The sequence below is a fragment of the Momordica charantia genome, assembly GCF_013281855.1.
Source record: "Momordica charantia cultivar OHB3-1 chromosome 8 unlocalized genomic scaffold, Mcharantia_2.0 BLBB01000008.1, whole genome shotgun sequence".
NCBI lineage: Eukaryota > Viridiplantae > Streptophyta > Magnoliopsida > Cucurbitales > Cucurbitaceae > Momordica > Momordica charantia.
The window spans coordinates 25,504,653-25,527,614 of record NW_028275166.1 but is presented as its reverse complement, the minus strand read 5'-3'; the positions used below and the strand labels follow the sequence as shown (position 1 = coordinate 25,527,614).

General features: G+C 29.0%; 1 protein-coding gene and 1 non-coding gene across 3 annotated transcripts; one reads left to right on the top strand and one right to left on the bottom strand.

The window, feature by feature from the left end:
- Positions 1–5,114: 5,114 nt before the first annotated feature.
- Positions 5,115–5,197, top strand: TRNAL-UAA (transfer RNA leucine (anticodon UAA)). The gene has a single exon. It is a non-coding gene; the product is annotated as a tRNA-Leu (tRNA).
- A 1,961-nt stretch (positions 5,198–7,158) lies between these two features.
- On the bottom strand, positions 7,159–12,983 carry SUS3 (sucrose synthase 3). Of its 2 annotated transcripts, XM_022299618.2 has the most exons (15): positions 12,760–12,983; positions 12,445–12,577; positions 12,153–12,304; positions 11,822–12,014; positions 11,448–11,566; positions 11,099–11,315; positions 10,819–10,914; positions 10,541–10,714; positions 9,723–9,839; positions 9,477–9,643; positions 8,679–8,903; positions 8,149–8,470; positions 7,822–8,066; positions 7,605–7,743; positions 7,159–7,422 (listed from the first exon to the last, which is right to left on the bottom strand). In XM_022299618.2, exons 1-15 carry the CDS (start codon positions 12,858–12,860, stop codon positions 7,387–7,389), a joined length of 2,436 nt encoding a protein of 811 aa, XP_022155310.1. In that variant the 5' UTR covers positions 12,861–12,983; the 3' UTR covers positions 7,159–7,386. The 2 variants fall into 2 exon arrangements, with proteins under 2 accessions (XP_022155310.1, XP_087983389.1); XM_088127263.1 differs by lacking the exons at positions 11,099–11,315; positions 11,448–11,566.
- Between the last annotated feature and the right edge of the window lie 9,979 nt (positions 12,984–22,962).

The following is a 22,962-nucleotide window of genomic DNA, read 5'->3' as shown; positions in this document are numbered from 1 at the left end:
TTCAATTGAAGTTGACAAGATATATATCAATATGGGCGTATTTCTATAAAATATTATAACTATTTTTAAGTTTAAAAATACTTAGTCCACGTGCTTTCATTGAACTAACAGCTCTACTTTAATTTACAATAATTTAGTCAATGTACTTTCAAATTGGTTGGTCCTTGAACCTTAATATATAACAATTTAGTTCATGTAGTTTAAAGTTTGTAACGAAATTAATTCCTTTCATAAAATCTTTTGTAAAGTTTTTTTATAACGAACATGTATGATGCACATAAAATTTCATAGTTTTATTAAAAAGCATTTAAAATATAAAATTTAATTAAATAGTTAAAATATTAAATACAATTTGGTCATTTTCTCTCTCCCTATTGACCTCATCAACATTTTTAAATTTTTTTTCTTTATATCTAACGCAAAAGTGACCTTGCAATAAATCTTAACACGTATCTATGATAGAAATGGACAAATCTTTTTTAAATTCAAAATTTTATCATATTAGACATTTGGAAGGTTATAAGTTTTAATTTAAATGAAAACAGCAGTATTAAATTTTTTAAGGTATGCACGCCTTAGTTATCTTATTAAATTTTACGGTTTTTTTGAGTTTTTTGAAATTTTAAAGTTAAATTAAAAGTAAATTTTACTTTGTTTTTTAGAAGAAGAGGTAAAATTTACTATTAAAAATAATGCAATACCCATTATACTTTTTATTGACAATATTTAATATGTTATTACTTTAATTTATAGTCTTATTTAGAGGAACATTTTATACTCTATTTATATAGAATGATCAAATTCAAACAATTTAGATAAATTTCACCAAGAAGAGATAAGATTTCGTAAGTTTTTTAAAAGATCAATGTTATAATTTTCAAGACCACAGTGTTGTTGGTTTTTCCCAATGTGACAGGAATAATATGATTTGTTATTATAAAAAGAAAACATAAATATTCTTTAAAAAAAAAAAAAAAAAAGCTCACCTCCACCCCTTTACAGAAATGGGGGAACGGTAAAGCTTCGAAATTATTGTTATTATTATTATTTTTTATAAAAAGCTCCAAAAAAATTTAATAAAATAAAAAATAAAAAATAAATTGATTTTAAAATTATAAATTTTAAAATAAAATATAGCAAAAATCTTTATAAACAAAATACAATATTAAAATGAATTTCAAATTTGACAAGCTGTCATCATGTGTGCAATAGAATGTAAAAATTGGAATTTTAGTAGCGTGAAATAACTAAGAATCCATAAATCACGAATTTCATTATACATGTTTTTGTCTATTTATATGCAACTTAAAAAAACTAAAATAACCCTAAATATAAAATGCTATCAAATACCAAGGAAAAATAAAATCATGGTTTAGACTCTAAACTCAACAACAACAACTTCAATGGCAGTACGCAGCCATAACCTTAAGGGTGACAAGCAAAATATCCTGCGAAATCGGAAGAAAAAATTCGAAATTTGAAGAAGAAACAATGTAAGGTACCTCCATTTTATCCGTTTGTACACATTTTGCTCCACCCACCTCTAACATTTGATGAAGATTTGAGCTTCGAAACTCCAAATCATTTTCGATTCCTGAAACTCTCCTTAAAAATGTTATTTCTCGGTGTCAATCTAGTTGGGGACCCTCTCCACATACACCTTCATCTCATACTTTCTAAGATTTTTTTTTCCTTTGCTTGTGTTATTATTTCGAGATCGGTTTATAGATTTATAGACCCTAAGAGGAAGATGAAAGGATTAGTGAGAGGAGGAGAACTTGGGGTAATTGGAGCATGAGAAATAATGAGAGTGCATGAATAAATTACCAAGAGAGAATAACGCAAGAACTAAGAGAGGTTGGAAAGTGAAGAGAATATAAGAATTTAGAGAGGTAGATGAGAGAATAATGAAGGAAGTTAGATCAGTGTGGCGAAAAGACCAATCTAATTACTTATTTTAATATATATTTTTATACTTTTACTTTTTAAATATTATTTAACGATTAAAACATTACGACTTTTGAAATTTCATTATTAATTATATAATTAAAGTTAAAAGTCATTAATTTTTGGAAATAAATTGAAAAAAATTTTGTGAAAAGAATAAAACTTTTCACATTATATTCCTTATATTTCTCTTCATTCTAACTTAAATAAAGGAACTAAAAAGAAAAAAAAAATAAGTAAATAAAAATATAAAAAGTAGAAGAAAGAGGGGTGGCATAAAGTGTAAGGGTGAGAGAAAGGAGGGAGTGAATGGGTGGGAATTTGAAGAGATTTGGGAGGGAAAGAGTCAGAATAACAAAAATGTCATCAAAATAATTAAAAAAAAACCTCTTTTAAGTGATAAGATAGGAAGAAAAAGTTTATCCTTTCGGCCATTCTATATATAGTATGGATTAATAGATGAATAAGAAGAATTTCACCATGGAACGAATACCAACAATACAAATTTCAAAATTGATCTGACCGCCTAATATAATAAAGATTTAGGTTGGGGTCGGTCATCGAATTTAGTATTTCAATAAAAATATATATAAATAATGTGCAGGTTGTCTACACAGAATGCTGTCACAGCCTTGAAACCAACCGTCATTGTGATGGTTGGTTTTCAATGTTTATTGTTTCTTTTCTTTTATGGTTTTAATAATTTTTAGGACAAATGTCACAAACCATCCTTAAACTATGCTCCTTGTTACGATTTCATCCCAAAACAATCTCATTTGTAAAAATGAAATACTCATGCCATTATAAAAAAAATAAAATAATAATAATAAAAAAGTAAAAAAAATTTACACCGCCTAAACTTTTTGACGATAAAAGTTAAACTTGCAAATTGTACCAATAAACTTGGAATTCTAAAAATTACACCCAGCAAACACATACCATTAAACAAGTTAAAGTAATATATGTTTTCTCCAATGGGCAAACTTTTAGCTTCACTTATTTTCTGCAATTAATTAATATGGTTGATTGGGAGATAAAAATATCAATATATAAACAAACACAACAATATAGCAATTATATAATAAAAAAATAAAAACAATAGTAACATGATCAATACACACATTTTTTTAGTACAACATGTGAGGTGGGGATCAAACTCACAACCTCTTGGTTGGAGATATATGTCAATTACTATTGATCTATACTCGCTTTGGCATCAATACACACATTCTTGAAGATAGGTTTATATTGTTAGACAAAAATAATTATTTAATTTTATTAAAGTAAAATTATAACTACACAAACTTAAGAATTACAACATAACTTTAATATATAAATTTTGTGCCGACTTGAACTTAACAGGTATGTTTTCACTCTTAAGTTTTTTTTTTTTAAAGCAAAAAATGATGGAGAACTCAAAATAAAGATAAAGTGTAACTCAAAGTATTGGTAAAAAAATTATAGAAGAAAATGCCTATTTATATTAGTAGAGGATGGAAAGTTACAAATATTTTAGAATTATAAAACTTTTAAAATTCTATTATCCATTATTACTCGTGAAAATAATAAAGCTATTCATAAATTAAATATAACCACCTTTTACGCACTCAAATTTTTTAGACTTCCTATTGTCCTAAAAAAATAAACTTTTTAAATTCCATGCAATTGTTAGGGTTGAGGTATACTATTTATAATTTATTAATTAATCTAGAATAAAATACCTATCTATACGAGTAAAAGATGAAAATTTACAAAACTCTTGAAATTTCTATTATTAGTTATTATTAATGAAATAATTAAGCCCCTCATAAATTAAACCACCTTTTACCTATTCTAATTTTTCAGATTACATTTTATCCTAAAAAATAAACTTTTTAGACTTCGTGCCATTGTTATATATAGTTGACACTTATTATTTAATATTTATTAATTAATTTACTATTTACCAGTCCTTTTCTACGACATGTTCTATACCTTTATAAATTTAAAAAATATTATAATAATCTAAATTTCTTATAAAATTGGAAGCTATAAGACATTTGGGTTACCAAATTAAAAATAAAATTTGCACAAAAGTTTTAAATAAAATAACATAATAATGCTAATTATAATAAATATTAACAAATATAAAATAATAATATAATATATAGTAATTATAAAATAACAGAAACCGAACAATAGTAACAAAACAAAAAAAAAGTTAAAAACTAAATCAATACACACGAGATAGATTGATCATATTAGACAAACATTGGTAAGTAACTTCATAAAAGTAAAAGTATAACCATACTAACTTATAAATCAAGATACAACGATTCGATATATAAATTTTCATTACAACTTGAACGTATCATGTATGTCTTGAATTGCTTTCAAGATTAGAGAGATTTTGAAAGCAAGAAAACGAGGGAGAACCAAAAAGAATGAAAAAAATGTAGCTTGAGTATTGGTGGACAATGGTGGAGGAAAATGCCTATTTATATAGGTATAAGATGAAAATGTTACAAATCTTTTGGAATTCTACAACTTTTGAAATTCTATTATTTATTATTATTAGTGCAAATAATTAAGCCTTCATAAATTAAATAACACACTTTTCCAATATTCCAACTTTTTCAATTTCATTTAATCATTATGATTAATAATTAAGTAAATATTTATTATTGATAATTTATTTATTTATAATTAATTTTCTATGGCATGTTTTGTAAATTTATAAATGAAATGAAGGGTATAATAGTCCAAAAATGTTTTTTCGAGATTCTCACTTTTTAATATAGTATATAGATGTAGATCGATAAATCAACGAGAGACCAAATGTATTTATTAAATTAAAAAATTAAATTGTTAAATGATAAAAATTGATACTTTATTTTATTTTGATAAGATTTTTTTAAGGTAAAGAATAAATAATTATAAATTTTAGTTTTGAATTTCTGATGCATTAAAAAAAATCATGAAAATGCTAACATGTCAAAGCATTTAAATTTCCTTTTTTAATTCACTCTAACCTCTCATATGCAAATTAAATTTTGAAGAAAAAAAATCCTTTCGTTACGTTATAAAAATAAATATTAAATCCAATAATAAAATATACGCATTAAATTCTCTAGTTGAACAGCAAACAAAATAATAAATAAATTATATTACGAAAAATCAAACAAAATGCAGGTTTGCCCGAGTGGTTAAGGGGGAAGACTTAAGATCTTCTGCACATAAGTGCGCGTGGGTTCGAACCCCACAGCCTGCATTTCTCTTTTAAAATGTTTTTAACAAATTGGATTATTTTCTTTTCTTCTTAAAAGGCATTTTTTACTATTTTCATAACTCCAGTTATATATAGTTTCTATTTTTTGGAACTTTTAATTTAATCTTTTATGCATTCAATTGTTTTCTTTCTTTATTTTAAAAAAAAAAAAATTTGTCTTCTTTCGTATAAATGGGTCATTTTTCCCTTTTTCCCCCTTAAAAGGCATTTTTTATTATTTTCATAGCTAGAGGTATATATAGTTTTTATTTTTTGAAAATTTTAATTTAATCTTTTATATATTGAATTATTTTCTTTTTTTACCATCACGATATATCAAAAGAGTAACGATACGTTAAAGTAATATTTTTAAGCTTAAATTTTAAAAACGAAAATTAAAAAAAATAAAATAGTTATCAAACGGGACTTTAGTTCTTCACTAAATATAAGTACAATTTTGCTCTTATTATTGTTTTACTAAAATATTGTAATTAATCCTTAATATTTGAATCTTTTTGTAATTTGGTCTCTAAATCATTTAAAAGCTTTGATTTAATCATTTGTATATTTAGTTATTCTTAATTAAATCTTTCCGATCACTATATACATATATATTAAAGAATGACAATATATGAATTTAGAAATGAAAATTTTTATAAACTTGTCAAGAACACTAAATTTTAATGCATCAATTTTTTATAACAAGTAATTTCAAATCAAGTTACTTTTTTTTTTTACAAAAAAAAAAGTTCCTATTTGTTAGGTCATATAAAATGAGTAATTTTTCTTTTTTTTATAGATGAATGGTGCCTCATTTCATGATCAAATTAAAACATGCATACTTTCAATTCAGTTAATAAAATATATTTGATACTACATCATCATTTTATCAATTAATTTTAATGTTTTATAACAATAAAAACTTCATGGAAAAAAATCAAGACGAAAAAAATAAAGGCCAAATTCTCCCTAGATTATATTAAGCATTAGGACTAGATTATATGTTTCTAAATATGGACTCATTAAGGCTTCATAAGTCTCTTAATTTATGAAGTCTAAAGACTTGAAATTAGGGGAAAAAATCTTAAGTTTGACTAATTATTTGTGATTGAAATTATATATATAAAAAAAAGGTAGGCTAATAAAAATTTAAATTTGTAAACCCTATATTTGGTTCTTAGTAAATATTAAATTATACAAATACCACTGAGCTTTAGAATAAATTTAATTATAGCGCTATTCTTTCAAAAGTTGCAATTCCTTAGGTCAACTTTTTCATTAAAAACGTGACATAAACCATAATGGTGAATTAGATGATAAATTGTCAAAATAGAGGCACTTGGAGTTATTTCAATTATATTCCTGAACTTTGGACTAAGGTGTGAGTGTACCCAAATGATCAAATTACAAAAATTAAAGCTGATAAAGAAATCCAAGACAACATCAAATCATTGCTCAACATGAAGCCCACTCTTCCACAAATTTTCTTTCAAGAAAATATTCTTCTTACAAAACTTACTTTCCAGATCCTACTGTTCTTCGAGATTTTTACTATGTGTGGGTTCTCCCTTTAAAGGATATAATTTTGACTAAAATTCAATCCCCCAGATCTACTTACATTCTTGACCAACACCATTTTGAATGTGATTAAAACCTTTCGAATGTTATTTGTACTCACATATAATTTTAGAGCTCCGTATTCATTTTGATAGAAAAGTTAGTACGAATGGTTGTTTTGAAACTTTAAAAGTTACAAATATTAAAATGGAACTTTTAAATAATAGGAGCAAGTTGTAAGAAATAATTGAAACTATTTCCCATGTCACATCTCCCACATCTCCATTTTCTTTTTAAAGGGTATTTTTGAAACAAATTTAATGGTCAAGAGTAACTGCAGACTATTTTGTAACCTAAAAAAAAAAACCCTCAAAAGCGATTTTTAATACTGCAAACTTAAAACCATGTTCTGAGCAATGCTGGAAAGCAGTTTTTCCCCCAAAGTTGCTAAGCAGTCAATGTCACAGACTTGCAACAAATAGATAAAAGCTCTAGGCTTCCAGTTACCTGTCTCAAGACTTTAAATTAAAATATATACATAAAACACAACTTTATTTTTACACAACCATACCCCATCACCATGGAAACTCAGAAACATGCCACATTTGTAAAGCAGTTCCTTGACCACCAGAAGCTCAATGATCATCACTTGCCAAAGGAACAGATTTTGCCTAATGCAACAAAAGCAGAGGATATTTCATTAACCCATCCACTAATCAGATTGTTAGAAGGGAAACCAAGAAGAAAAAAGTTCGTATTTACTTGGTTTGCTCAGACGTGAAGTTTATGTTAACCAAACTTTGAGGAGAAAATAAATTCGACCAACATCAAGCACAGATGCTAAAGTACTCACCAGATCACGGAACTTCAGAATGTAGAGCATCTCCAGGTAACGACGCGTCTCGCGCCTTTCGAGTTTCGAAACATACTTCCAGAAACTATAGACTCCAGCCAGAGTCATCAGTCGTTCGGAGTAAATTTTCCATGTATACCTACAACCACGTTATATTGAGAATTATCATCCATGTCACAGTGCAATGTGGTAAGATCTAGATTTCAGAAAACATTACTTTTCGTGAATTCTTCGGAGCCCGGCTTCCGAGATTCGAGTCCAATGGCTTGGATCCTCCTTGCACTTCTCAAAGAAATCTACTAAAAGAGTACTAGCCTGGTCTGGATGATAGGGATCAATGTGAAACCCAGATATGCCATGCTCAATGATTTCAGCAGGGCCACCATGGCAGGTAGCAAATGTTGGTAGCCCACAAGTCATGGCCTCCACAACAGTAAGTCCAAAAGCTTCATAAATTGCTGGCTGCAAATTTCAGATTTTGAAGTCAGGATAATGCTTCAAAAAAAAAAAAAAAATGAAACAGAGGAAGTCCATAATCACCAACCTGGAAAAAAACACCCCTTGTGTCTGCAATATAGCGGTACAACTCACCGTTACGCGCTCGATTTGTTTGAGCCGATATCCAACGCAACTGACCGTGCAAGTTGTACTTTTTCATAAGATCGTGCATTTTCTCAATTTCTCCCATTTCTTCTCTGTCTTTGGAATTCTTCACATCCACATAACCACCAACAACAACGAGGTTTGCTAACTCCCTTAATCTGGCATTCTTGCCATACAGCTCAACTAATCCAGTAATGTTTTTTACTTTATCTAATCTTGCCATAGTAAAGATCAAAGGTTTCGACCTATCATTTATCGCACCACTGCATACGTGCAAAGTGAAGATTAGACCTTCCCATTTGATATGGTTTAGTTCCTTATTTTGAAAATAAATCAACCTCCCAAATAATAGAACTTAAAGCTTTTCGCCATGTAGAATTAATAATGAATACTGATTTTCTTTAAGTGATTTGTGCACAAAACTTATGAGATGTAAGGCCAGAACGTAAAAAGTTGAGCGAAGAGACTTACACATGTTCGTCATTTTGTTCCGGATCATACAATAACTTCTCCAGTGACTCATGTAAAGCTGTAAGCCTTAACTGCTTTTCAGAGTATGGAAAATAAATTGTCATGTCTGCTCCAGGAGAAACTATATTGAACTTCGGGTCAAAGACATCAATTCCGTGGACAACTCTATAGAGCCCAGGAAGCGTAAAAGCAGTGTGGCTCTCATATTGACCAACCGTGTTCTTCCTGCAAGATCAAGATGGTATTAATTCAGCAAATTGTGTAATTAAGTTCATTAAAACTTACATCTAGGCATAATGATAAAAATAATGGAAGCACATTTAGTATCTCCACGCTTGAGAAAATTGGGTCAATCCACTGCAATAGGCTGATTTTTATGGAAAAAAAATAAACTAATTGCATACACAGTAATCTTGTGGATGTGACATCTCTCTTCTTACAACTAACTTCTTTCAACCATTTCTTATCTCAAATCTCAAAATCTTCTAACCAAGTTGTCGACTAATGTCCTTCTACAAGAACAAAGTTTACTACAGAAGTTAACAGAAGGCAATATGGATATTCAATCAGAGATGAAGGACTAAATTAAAGGAATTGAAGGTTCAAAGACTGAAATAGAAAATGAGTCTATGTTAAGGGATTTAAAATAAGATTTTAAGTGATCTTTCTTGTACATCATTAAAAGGTATAATAATAAAAAACCAAGTGCATGACACTTTTATGACAGGACGCTATCGATAAAGTTGGTCTGACACAACACAAGGTTTCAACCAGCATAAGAATATTAAGAAGACATACGTTCCAGCAATCTCCTGGTATGTACTGGTGATGATAAAATCTGCATTATTCATGGCTATTAAGTCGGCAGTGAATTGACATGAGAAGTGATATTTCTCCTCAAAGTTTTTCCAATATATGTCTGACTCAGGATATTTCGTCTTCTCCAACGCATGAGCTATAGTGCACTGCAGAGTGCAAAAAACCAGTGTCAATGAAAGACAACAGTTGAAATACCAAAAGCTTCTGCCTCCTAGCCTAAAGTACCTGAGTAACTCCCATTTTATATGCCAATAAAGATGCGACGAGATTTCCATCACTGTAGTTTCCAATAATAAAATCTGGAATACCCTGCAACTCAGCTATAATTTCACTTGCCACATCCTGTCCCAAGTAACAAAATGGTGTATCAGAAGTCCGATTCATACATAAGAACTGTTAAATCGATAGTACAAATATTTGATGACTTGTGAGTATATAGACACAGGAAAGAATGAAAGAAGTGGTAATGAAATTCAAAAAGGCATTTAAATTGTACAAATTATGGATTCGATCAGGTTGATAAAAGAAGGGAATTTACATATGTTTATAATAGACATGGCTCCTCCACTTATTGCCAATTGGTTTTGAGATGGAACCCCAGGAATATTGATATAGTCAGAGCCCAAAAGTTCAAACAAGCATCCGATCAAGATCAATGAGCCAAAAGAGCCACGATCTTGAGGGACATGTTAAGGATCACACATCCCACATTGATAAAATAAGGAACCTTACATAGACATAGACTACTCTGCCAATTGATTTTGAGATGAAACCTCATGAGTATTAATATAATTGACAACATCGTAAGACTAAATGAGTGCAAAGAACACATTGTACTGAAGATCAAAACAATGAAGCATTGACAAGAAAATTAGTTCCACAGTTTCACTTAGGCAGTAGGGTTTGTAAAATTTGGATAGATATCAGTGAATTGTATAATCAGCAAACGATGATCGTTGCATCTAATGATTATATGGCAGTTTACAAAAAAAAAATCAGTTACGAATAAAAATTGTATTTGGAGAACAATGGTACAAATTTACCTCAGCAAAGGTCTCTAGATACGGCCATACATCAAACCTTGAAATCCATTTACGTAGAATTCCTTTTTCTGACCTAAAAGGAACACGCAAAATGTGTGAATGCTCAGTTCCGCTGACTTTTTCCAGATGCTGATTGCATGTAGTTCCCTTGGCATCAGGTATTAACCTGGTAACCTATAATAATATCACACTACATGATTAGATAACAGAGAAACTTTGGAGAAAAATCACCTAAACCAAGTTTTACTCATCCAAGTTGCTGCAAAAGGCACACTTACAATTAAAATTCTAGGAGTTATATCTAACCCCTGCTTCTTGATTCTAAGAATCATTTCCTCCTCCAGAGCACGCACTTGGTCTAAAATATAAACTACCTGCAATTTGAAATTACAAAAGAAAAAGGATTATATTTTTTCAGCATTTTCTGACGAGTCTTGGTGCTAGAGAGAGAGAGATCCAGATCAGAAGGAACAAAGGCATAAAAATTCCAAAAGGAAAAAAACGTATTATTTGCTGATATCCTTTAGTTTTGTTCAAAAGATAACTAATTTTCTATACCTGGCCACCAGTGTCAGGTAGACCTAAAACATTGGCCTGACCAAAGTAACCATGTGGAGATAAAATAACAACATTAAACACCATTGGAATTCTCCCCAGAAATGTTTCTAATGCAGAGGGATCAGGAGCTTGAAGGATATCCAAGAGAAGATGCATTGTCTCTAGCACTCGCCCTGCGGTATCACCCCAACCCCTATCAAAACCCATTCCTTGTAATCTGCATGATAACAAATGAAAATAGTAAATATCAGCTACTGACACGATCATTCTAATAAATAAATTCCCACCATATTCAGTTTCCTAGTAATACCAAAATCAAGTACAACATGAGCAAAGGCAAGACTCTTACACATATTCAAAGTCGGAATGTGGCGAATCAGGTGGTAACTTAGAAAGGTAATCCTCAGCCTTTGATAATGCAGACTGTAGTTGGGATAGGCTTTGTATTCGATCATTCAACATTAACCCCTGCACAAAACGTTGATTGGACCACATTCGAGTATAATTTATGACTGCCTTTTAATATTTCTCATTCTATACATTCATCGTGAACTTAGAAATCGAGGTCATACTCATTCAGCAAGCACAACATAAGTTAATATGATAAGACAATGTTCATCCTGTAATTAAAGTTATTCTAGAGCACGAAAAAAGCTGCTTTGCTTAGAATCTGAAAAGCAGGCAAACATCAATTTAAGCAATAACCGTATTCAGTGAACTTACACTCCCTTTATATTTGTGGGCTCGAAGGAAATCAAGCAATGGCTCCAAAGAGTCCCTGTTGCGGAACATAATCGACGACAGATGACGGTTAAGGAACTGAACACCATTCCCGATGGATGAGGATCGGATGGGGCGAGGAAAGTTTGCATTAAACGGCTCAAAGTCAAGCTCGAGTACAAAATTTTCATTAAACCTGATGTTCACATGCAGAGACAACAAAAAAAAAAAAGATAAGTTTGATAGAATATATTAATCAGATTATAAGCCAAAAGGATCCCTAAAATGTCTCCTTCAGAAAACATTGAAGCTTCAATTAAGAAAAATCACTTACTGTCCCTGCACAAGCTCTTCCTTAAAGTGAAGATACTCGGACACACTTAATTGCTCGACACTGAGTTCGTGGACATTGACTCGCACATACTCCCAGACACCAGGTCTGGGGCGAACAGCAATTGCAACAAATGGCGGCAGAATAATAGCTTCCTACGATTAAATGACACATTATATATAAACGATCAAAAATTAGAATAACAAGTAACATTACAACATTAGAAACGCGTAGCAGATCCAAACCCCATTGTACAAAAGTCAAAATAAAAAATAACTAGTGTATAATCCATCACCTGAGCAGATTTGAGGATCTCGCCGAATGGTCCAGTGGAGAGATGCAGTTTACCTTCATCGTCTCCAATGATGTTCTCGAGTTCATCGATCAAATGATGAGGTTGTAAAATCCCTTTTCCCTGATCAACGTACCTCCGAAGTCAAAAATTAAAGCGTCAGTAAATTAGCCAGTTTAATCCCCTGTCTGAAATGTCAACGAAAAAATGGTGGGAGAGGAGGAACAGGAAGAAACTCGGTAGTATTCCACACACGCACACGAACAAATGAACCCAACCATAAGAGCATAAAATCGATTGAAAGAAAAAACCGCAGACCTCGAGAGGAGAGAAACAAGTTCGTTACGGTGAGCGGAGAGAGTGTCCTCCACGCGCTCTCTAACGCTGGGGATGCGGGCAAATTTCTTCGGAGTCGCCATGACGAAAGCTTCAGAACTCGAGCAATGTACAGAAATCTCCAAATGATAACATCAAACAAAAGTGAAAGAATCGCTGAAAAAGAAGAGGAAAATAGAGAATACAGAAATGATTGGATGAATGGTTACAGAATGATGATCAATCAAGAAATAGTGTTATACAATGACGAAACGTGATTGGAGAAAAGATGTTGATCGAGAAAAACCGGCACCTGTCCTTGATTTCGCACTGGTTTTTGCTCTTCAACTGCTCTGAATAGTACGTACTTTTTATAAAAATTTTATCTCTTTGCAGAGTTATTGGAAAGAGTCCAGAGGGTAAGAAAGAAAACCGAATCGAGACAAAAATATTAAAAAAAAAATAATAATAATAGAATTCTGGAACTTCGAGCTTCTTCTTTCTGCACATGGTTTTTCAGACTTGTTATTATGTCACTTCGTATCCACTAGCTTAAAATAAATCACGTAAAATATTTGATGGCTAACGACCGAATCTTACCTTTGCCACTGTTGACGAATTAATCACTCGTTAATCTTTATAAAAAATATATATTTTTGTATCTCTCGTACCTGTCGGTCATTGATGGTAAGGAGAAAATTACTATTATCAACTAGGTATTTTCTAACCATTATGTCACTAAATATTATGACTATTTTTTTTCGTCTTTTTTGAATTCATGTGTGTGGTCCAGTAACATATAAACAAATGGACGATGTAGGAATTATGCAATATTAAAAAAAAATACATTTCTATATATTATTGGATCACGCAGGAATTTAGGAGGGGCTTCCTCCTGAACTAAAATTTTTTCCTTTTTCTCTAATCAGCCTTTTTCTTTGTTTAGCAAAGGGAGTTTAAAGACATTTTTGTTTGATTTGCTTTCTTAAGCATATTGATTCGAGTACTTGCCTAAACCCTTTGTATACGTTTCTAGCTTTATATGGACTCAAACCTGAAATTCTCATAAATTGTTTTGCAAAAATCGATTTTGTGGTAGTTTCCGAAAAATGTAAAAGCAATCTTTTTTTAATAATGAGTTCTCAAATATTTAATTGTGGCAAAGAAGAAGTAGATACTTACTCTTAAGAGCAAGTATTTTCTTTATTTCGTGTGAGATTTATTTAAATAAAATAATATTTTATTTAACGATGAGTATTAAGAAAATGTATTAGAAATTTTTCCACTCACTCTAATACTAGACAGGTGTGACATATGACATGTGGCTTGAGTGTACTACCACACCAACCCAACGTATTAACACACATTTTTTAAACCACATTATCCATTTGGTAACTAGGGATGTTCAAGAAAACCGACAATTCGATAAACCCGACCAACCCAACCCAAACCGTCAAAGGTTCAGGTTGGGTTGGGTTAAATTTTCTGTGAACCGATCAGTTCGGTTCGGTTCGCGGGTTCGACTAAGGAAAAAAATCGGTTCGAATCGAACCGAATCGAAATCATTATTTTAATATTATATATATATATATATATTTAAGTTTCAAGGTTTCTCTTCTCATTATGTGCCTCCATCTTCCATCCCCTCGATTTCCCTTCCATCTCACATCTTTCATCTCCACAGATTTCTTCTTCATCTCACCTCTTTAATCTCTGATTTCATTTCTCAATTTATCACTCATCCCTCAAACTCGATTTCACTTCTCTCATCTATCACGATTTTATCTTGTTCATCGTCGTTATCTATCTGTCGCAGGCCTCTATCGCAGTCTTTCGTTGTCGCAAGCTCGTCGCCTCGTCCGTTGCTGAAGGCCCATCGCCATCGTCCATTGCTGCAAGCCGTCTTCCTTCACTTGTCACGCCGTTTGTTTCCCATTGCATCCATCTCCATATCTATTGTGTGACTGTGTGAATTTTATAAGTTGGGTATTTTTTGTTCCTTTTAATGTGAGTGAATTTTCTCTATTATTTCCTTCACTTGATTTGTTTAGATCTGGAATTTGAAACTACGATGATTTGTTTGGATCTACTAAAGTGATGTGTTTGGATCTGGAATCTGAAACTAAGAGTGGTTTGGATCTGGAACTTGAAACTAAAAACAACCCGGTGACCCAACCTGATCCAACCTGAAAATTTTGGGTTGGGTTGGCGATCATATTCGGTTCCACCAGTTTTGTGATCTGATCAACTCGAAAAATCGGGTTGGTCCAAAAAATCCCCTAACCCGACCCAACCCAATCCGTGAACACCTCTATTGGTAACCATAAATTTGAAGGGCACTTGCAAATACGGCAAAAAAATTTTAACAACTAAATTTAGTTTTTTCAAATATAGATCCAATTGTAAAATTACAAATTCACCCTTTAATATATATGATAATATATTAAATATATGACCAGTGATATATATCTATGATATACCACTCATATAATAATGATCTACAATTGATTTACTTATGATATAACTGTGATATCTACTGAATTTTTAACACGTTTTATCACTGATATACATATGATAACCATTGATTCACCATGCTTATACAATACATATATATGTGATAGCATATCAAATTTACCATTGATATACAAATGATATACCACTGATAAATTTACCATTGATATACAAATTATATACCACTGATATAACTATAGTATCTACTGATATAACTTCTTATATGATTATATGATTTACTACTAATATAACACTAATGTATACTTAATATGCTTCTAATTTACCATTTATATAACTCTGATATAACCATTATATGTACTAATATAACTATGATATATGTGTGTTGATATCATACTATTATATCCAATGTTTTTTTCAGATGAAAACAATGATGCAATGTTTTTTTTTTTTTGAAATATAAAGTTATTATATAAAAGGTTTATGTGAATCATAAGTTAAAATTTTGATATACTTTATAAATTTAAACAGTTGATATCCTATATTTAGTATATAATTAATATTAATATTGAATAAATAGTAGTGATACAGTAATTAATTTATTGATAATATTAGCGTATTAATCAACCAATTGAAATGATAAACTAGAATTTAAACAGCTGATATACCACTAAAAATTAAACATTTGATATATCTTATATTTAGTATATCAGTTGCAAATATATTTAATATATTAATTGGAAATATATTTAGTATATCATAAATTAGAAGTACATCAGATATATATATCATATGTATAATACGTACATTTGATGTATATCAGTGGTCTATATGATAATGTATATCATGGTACATCTAATACTGTATATTAGAGGTACATCGAGTGTATATCGGAAGTATATCAAAGTTACATCGAATGTACATTAGATATAAATTTGATGTATATATCATATACAAATTTACATAAGATTTATATCAGATATAGATTTGATGTATATAGCTATACATTGGATGTATATAAGATATAGATATACATCATATATATATCAGGTAAGAGTAAAATTAGAATAATAAAAATTCCGAAAATAAAAATTCAAATATTTTGATATATTTGAAATTTTGAAAAGCTGGTGACATTTTTTAAAATACATAAAATATTTTTGCTACCCACTACAATTACCCTAATTTTATTTTTTAAATTTAATTGTTAAAATAGATTTTTAAAATTTTAAAAGTGAAGATTAAAATGAAATAAACCTAAACTTTTTATAGACTAAAATCTATATTTTGAAGATTCATAAAATAATATATATATATATATATATATATATATTAAGATATCTTGAACGTACTTAAATTGACAAAACATTTGAAAATATCTCTTAAGTGTTGTAAGTTTGAATCTCTCATCTCTCCATTAAATTGTAGAAATTGTAGGCTCTCAAAAGAAATATATCTCGTAATAATAATAACAAATATAACCATCATGCGTGGCTCATTTGGTCCAAATGTGCTAAGATAATTAATAAAAAATGGGTTTAAATCCCGTGATGGCTACCTACCTTAGGAATTAGTAATTCTTCGTAAATATGACAATTTTTTCATACATCTTTTTAAACATTTTATGTAATAATCTTTTTACCGTCGAATATCGCTCATTAACATTTATCAAGCTATCGATGATAAACTATATTATTGAATCATTGATAGACGTGTATGTAAATACCTCTATTTCCACCTTCTTCAAAGTTAAAAGGGTAATCAAAATTGTCAATTATGTTCTTTAAATATGTATGTTTCATTCATCCTTAACACTTAATTTGACATATGAGACATAAATATTTATTTTGTAAAATACTAGTACGAAAAAAACATTGAAATCTTGAATGAAGATACTTGGTGAGAAAATTCAGTAACAATGAAACTTTTCGCTTACAATTAATGTTAATGTAGTTGAATCTTTTTCTTACCTATCTAAGTTAAGGTACCTATCTCGAGTGGTTAAAGTACCTATTTCTTATTAAAAAGTATTTATGAATTTTAAATTTTTTTCGAATAATACGTTTATCTTCATTTATGACATTTATATTTATTATAATTTTTAAGTGAAGCACCTCGGTCCATAAGTGGAAAGAGCAAATTATTAATTAAATGCTTATCTTAAAAAGCACTTTAAAATTTTTAAAATCGCTTTAAAACTCTACTTTTTCATCTTTCAAGATTCATCATAAACACATTTTTAAACCCATAAAAAAAACACATTTTTAAGAAGACAAACCATAACTTAAACATGTTTCCAATTATTTTCTCAAATTTTAAAACATTATTTTGACAAAATGATGGAAGACCACATAAATATTGAAAAACACTTAATCGATTAAAAGAATATTCTACCGTTTCAGAAGTTATTCCAAAAAAAAAAAAACTTTATGTACTTATAATTGTTGTTTTAGAAACCACTCCAACCTCAAAGTTTAAGATCTTTCCTAACCCAACAATTATTTAAAAGAAATTTGGAAAAAAAAATAGAAACGTGATTGATTTGAATTATGCTTCTCATCTTTTAATTTATTCAAAACTAATTCACACGCCCGTGATTTTCCACAATGAACTGGCCCAATAATCATATTACACGTATGCACATAGTTGGGCCTTGACTTTACTTGAAACGTGGAAGGCAGTAGTAGACCATCTTCCAAAAAGATCTCCAAATATTTTTCTCAACCTCGAATTAATTATTTCGTTTCCTATATTGTACTAAAGTTCCGATATGTATAAAAGAAATACACTCAAAATTACTAAGAATATATTATGATTAAATTTTTTAAATCGTCTTTGGAATTGTCATATGTAAATAGTTTTCTTTGCGTGAGACCTATCTTTTTTAGACGTGATAGAAAGAAGTGATGAGTTATTAATGTGCTATAGTTTAAAGTTAATTTACTTGATTGTATCAGATTGGCTATGTTAATATTTAAATTGGGTAAAAGAGAAAATTATGTGATTTTTTTCAAGTAAACGAACTCATTCGTAGAAAAGATATGTATATTACTAGAAAAGCATATATTTTATCAAACATCTTAAGATAATCCCATGAGTTAAAACCAATTCAACTCTTATCATGTATGTATGTATCTATATATATATGCTCACTCTCTAAACGTCGGAGGTTCAAGCTTCATCCCACACTTGTGATAAACTAAAAAATAAATAAATAAGAAAGTGTCACACATTAGAAAGTACACATTTGATAATGGTAAGATGTTTTGTAAGAATCGGATCTATTATCAACTTAAAAATTGATGATTCGCTCCACTGCCCCACAATTGTTGAATTAGAAAAAAAAAAAGCGTAAGATGTAATCAAATCATATGAACTATAATAATAAAACTTCTAAAATTACATGGATCATTTGTAATGAAATAATAATTTTAACCGTTATTATTTGACAATGATTGACCTAAAATAAAGTTGAGTTCTTAATCAATAAAATGTGTACTGAAAAAGAAACTAACTTGAAAAATATTTTTAGGATGGTGTATTTAAGGGCCAGGAAAGTAACTATATTATAATATAATGGTTAGGTTGACTAACTTCTCACATTCCTTCACGGTTTTATTGCAATCATGCAAGAGAGTCATAAGTGTCATTAACATTTCTAACACAATCTTACTATAATTTACAAAGTCTTGTAGAAACGAAGATTTTTATTTTCTTTATATATATATATATATAACATTATAGATGTAGGGTAGGAATTAGAATATTAGCTTATTAAGGCGGTATATTAGTTGTTTCAATTATTTTACTAACTATATTAGAATTGAAATGAGGACTAAGAGTACCAATATTCTCATTGATTAAAAAAATAATACAAATCCTCTTTCTTTAAATAAACAAGAGTCATTAATAAACCGTGACGAACAAAATACTAACTAATTGGCTAACTTGTGGTTAGTAAAATAACTTAAACAACTAATATACCCTAATAAACCTTACAAGAATATTTTTTTTAATTAAAATAAAGAGAATTTCATTAACTTAGAAGCTGATAAGATCACGTGGGTTACAAGAGTTGAATCTTTCCTCAATTATAGCATAGAGAGAAATAGTGGAAAAGCCAAAAGCAAGAAGGATGCGAAATTACTTTATTAACTAAACAATTTGGTGATTGACGTGTATATATTCTCTTTGGTTGTAAATTCGATCCCGCACTTCATATATGTTGTACTAAAAAAACTAAACTAAACAATTGGTTGTCTTATTGAGAGATTTACTAATAATATGCATAAAGGAGGTTCAGACGAAGAAACTTGAAATTTAAAAAATTTGCTCACTCCAGTGAAAGAGATTGAATTGCTAATAAAGAATCAGACTCCACAAATAAGGTGAGGCTTTAGATTCTAAGGGTGAACAAATAACTTTGAAAAATCGATTGAATCGACGTCTGTCGGTCGGTTTGATGGAAAAATTGGTCGAAATCAGTTTTTAGATTTCAAAACCGAATTTTGGTCTGTCGGTTTGGCGTGAAAAGTAATTTCTGACCGAACCGACCGACTATATTCCATTTATTAAAAAAAATTAAAATAAGGAACAAATCACATGACGTGCTGCTCCAGTTACAACTTACAGCAGCTTTGAAAACTAGCAGCCATGAATGGCGGCTGCTTTTCAAGACTTTTCTTTTAATTTTTTATGTTTTTACCTTTTTAATTTTTTTTTTAAACATTTAATGCATCCATCCCTTCGTCTCTATCCTTCGAAATTTCTCTTCTCCTAGAATCTTGATTCTTCTGTTGCCCATTTATACTTCACGTTAATGTCAAAACTATAGATACATGAAAATTTCGTTGTGAAAATTTAATACCTATTTAAATTGAGAAAACCAAAACTACTCGCTATAATAATGTAAAAACCAAGGACAGAAAGAAAGTAAATAAATGGAAGAGATAAAATTAGGTCAACAGGCATAGTCTTCCAACGTTTATTTAGTTTAATTTTCCAACTTTTGGACTTTTTACTTTTTTTTTTTTTTAACTCTTGGACATCTTTCGTATGTGCTTTTTGGCCTTATCTAAAATCACATTAAATGAAGAAAAACGAAAAAAAAAAAAAAAAAAACTTGAAGATGGAGAATGAATTGATAGGGCGTTGAGGCTTCGAAAAAAACTGGCAAATTTTTTAATTACATTTCTACCCTTTGCCTTTTATATCAATTTCTTTTTCTATAATTAAAACATGTCAGTTTTAAAAATTGACCTATATAGTAATTTTTTAAAATTGATACATGTATAGATATATTTTCTAATAACAACCTACCATTATCCGCCAAAATTGAATAAGCTTTTAGGTGTAATTTGGGTGTATTTTAAAAATATATGGCTTTTTAAGATTAAAAGATATTGTTTTCTAGACTTTTTAAGTATCATTTGCCTGCAAATGCAAGAACTCATATATCAATAATATTCTTTATCAAACACTAAAAAATGATATATAAGTGATAAATTTTATATTGGTACATCAGTGATATATTTTATCAAATACACAAAATTATGTCAGCAATAATATGAGCGAAAATTTTGTCATCTTTACAAATTATTTTTCAGTATAACAAATTTGTAAATAGGACAATTAGTTTTACCACCTATTACAATCTCTTCTACTTTACTACATGTAGTTGAAATATAAAAAATATATATATACGTACCTAAATACGGTAAATATCATGAAAAATAGAAAACAAAATATATATGTTGCACTCAACAAACCAGTTATTTTTTTTTTGCAAATGGAAAAACAAAATAATTATTATACAAACTTTTTTCTTTCTGTTCAACAACAAGTAGGAGTTAAGAGTGGAACATTCTACTTTTTTGTATATATTATTTACAAAACTATGTTTAAGTGGGCAAATAAACTCATTTATTGTAATTTGATTGGTCAGTCTACTTTTATTTATTATTAATATTTTTTTTTTAGAAAAGTTTACTTTATTCATTAATGTATAAATTGTGTTGGTTGGGAGTAGCAAGAAAGGTATGACTTTATAAACCCTTCAAAAGTTCAAATTCGTAAATGAAGGACTTTCTGGAAAAATATATTTATACGCAAATTACTTTAAGAATAGAAGGAAATGTTTAAAAAAGAAAAACAATAAGTAAAATAGAATAGAAGCCAAGTTGATGTAGAAAAACCTTGTTATGTGGTAATCTTATCACCTCAATGGAATTTATTCATAATGTTCTTATTCTCTGGAAGATAAAAATAAAAAATTCAAAGTGATTTAACATTAATAAAATATTTTATTCTATACTTAAAGTAGTCAAAATTTTACCATTTGTTAGCTATAAATGTATGGATGTATTTTATTTCAACAAATGTGAGAGATTTGAAATAAACGAGTTATATGCTTTCACTGTCAAGTTATGTTCATATTACATGTTGACTATTGTTATTTTTTTAAAAATATTTTATAGAATACTCTGTTAAAAGTGTGTGTGATTTTTATATTGAAAAAATAATTTTGATGCGAAGTTCTTGTTTTATAATTAATTTAAAATAAAACTAATTGGAAATGTATTTGACATGTCTTTTGAAAAAAGTATTTTAAGCCACCTACTTAAGCACCTCAGAAATAAGATATTTAAATATAATTAAATTTGTTGGCGAGGCGATAATCAAATTTGTCTCTCATCATTCTAGTTTCAATTTTTATTTCTTTGTGAAATTTTTTGATTTAATATAAACTTAATGACATCAACTAGTCGTAATTACAAGAGTTTAACGGAAAAAAAAGGTTCATGTAACTCAAGTAATTAATACAATATTATTTATGTAGTTGAAATCTTTACTCCATAGTTTAACTTCAAAAAATAAAGCTAGTATATTGAATAGAAAATTACAAATTTTAAATTTTAAAATAAACATAGCTCTTTGAAAAATGTATATTATATTGTAAATATATTTAGACAAGTGAAAAATAGCTTAATTTGAATGGGTAGGTTAATATTTTAAAGATTAATTACAGATATGATATAATATATATTTCTAAATATTCTTTAATAAATATATATTTTTTTATAAAATTATTAATCATAGATTGCCTTTTTGTTATTTAGTGCAGTAGAGATGAAAATTCAAATTTCCCGACTAATTGAATTATACTCATATTGACAATGAGAGATTTTTAGTTGGAGATATATGCCAATTAACGCTTAGTTTTGTTGGCTTTGACATCTATATATATTTGTTTGATGTGATTGATTGGCATAAATTTATTAATTTCTTAAAAAGGTAGTCATTGATTTTTTTAGTTGAATATAATTGTTGATTTTATAGATTTATGAAGGATTGATTTTTACATTAATGAACTATAATTATAGTATAATTAAATTTTTTTAGTACAATAATTAATTATAGTAATAGTTGGTTGTCAATACATAATTTTGTACTACAAAAACTCTATAAACGTAATTTAAAATGGTTATTGTATTATTTTATTTTTTCTAATATTACACTCTGGAGTGATATCATACTGCTACTAGAGCTATAATCTTGGATAAATAATTATTTGACAAGCAGCAAGTTCTAAAATTATTTTTCACTTTTGTTATATTTCATCTCATTCACACTAAATTTATGATAACATAACAAAACAATTGACGTATATGTTATTAAAACCATAAAATCAGAACTCATCAAAGCTCAAAGAGATTGACGGTCTTCAAAAGTATGAGA

Bases quoted from the DNA above. Each gene is read 5' to 3' on its own strand.
- SUS3 (XM_022299618.2), bottom strand. From the start codon at position 12,860: ATGGCGACTCCGAAGAAATTTGCCCGCATCCCCAGCGTTAGAGAGCGC. The intron at 11,316-11,447 runs GTAAGAGTCTTG...GTTATCATGCAG, and splicing joins CATTCCGACTTTGAATATGT to ATTACAAGGAATGGGTTTTG. The intron at 9,840-10,540 runs GTAAATTTGTAC...TACTTGGGACAG, and splicing joins ATCTAGAGACCTTTGCTGAG to GATGTGGCAAGTGAAATTAT.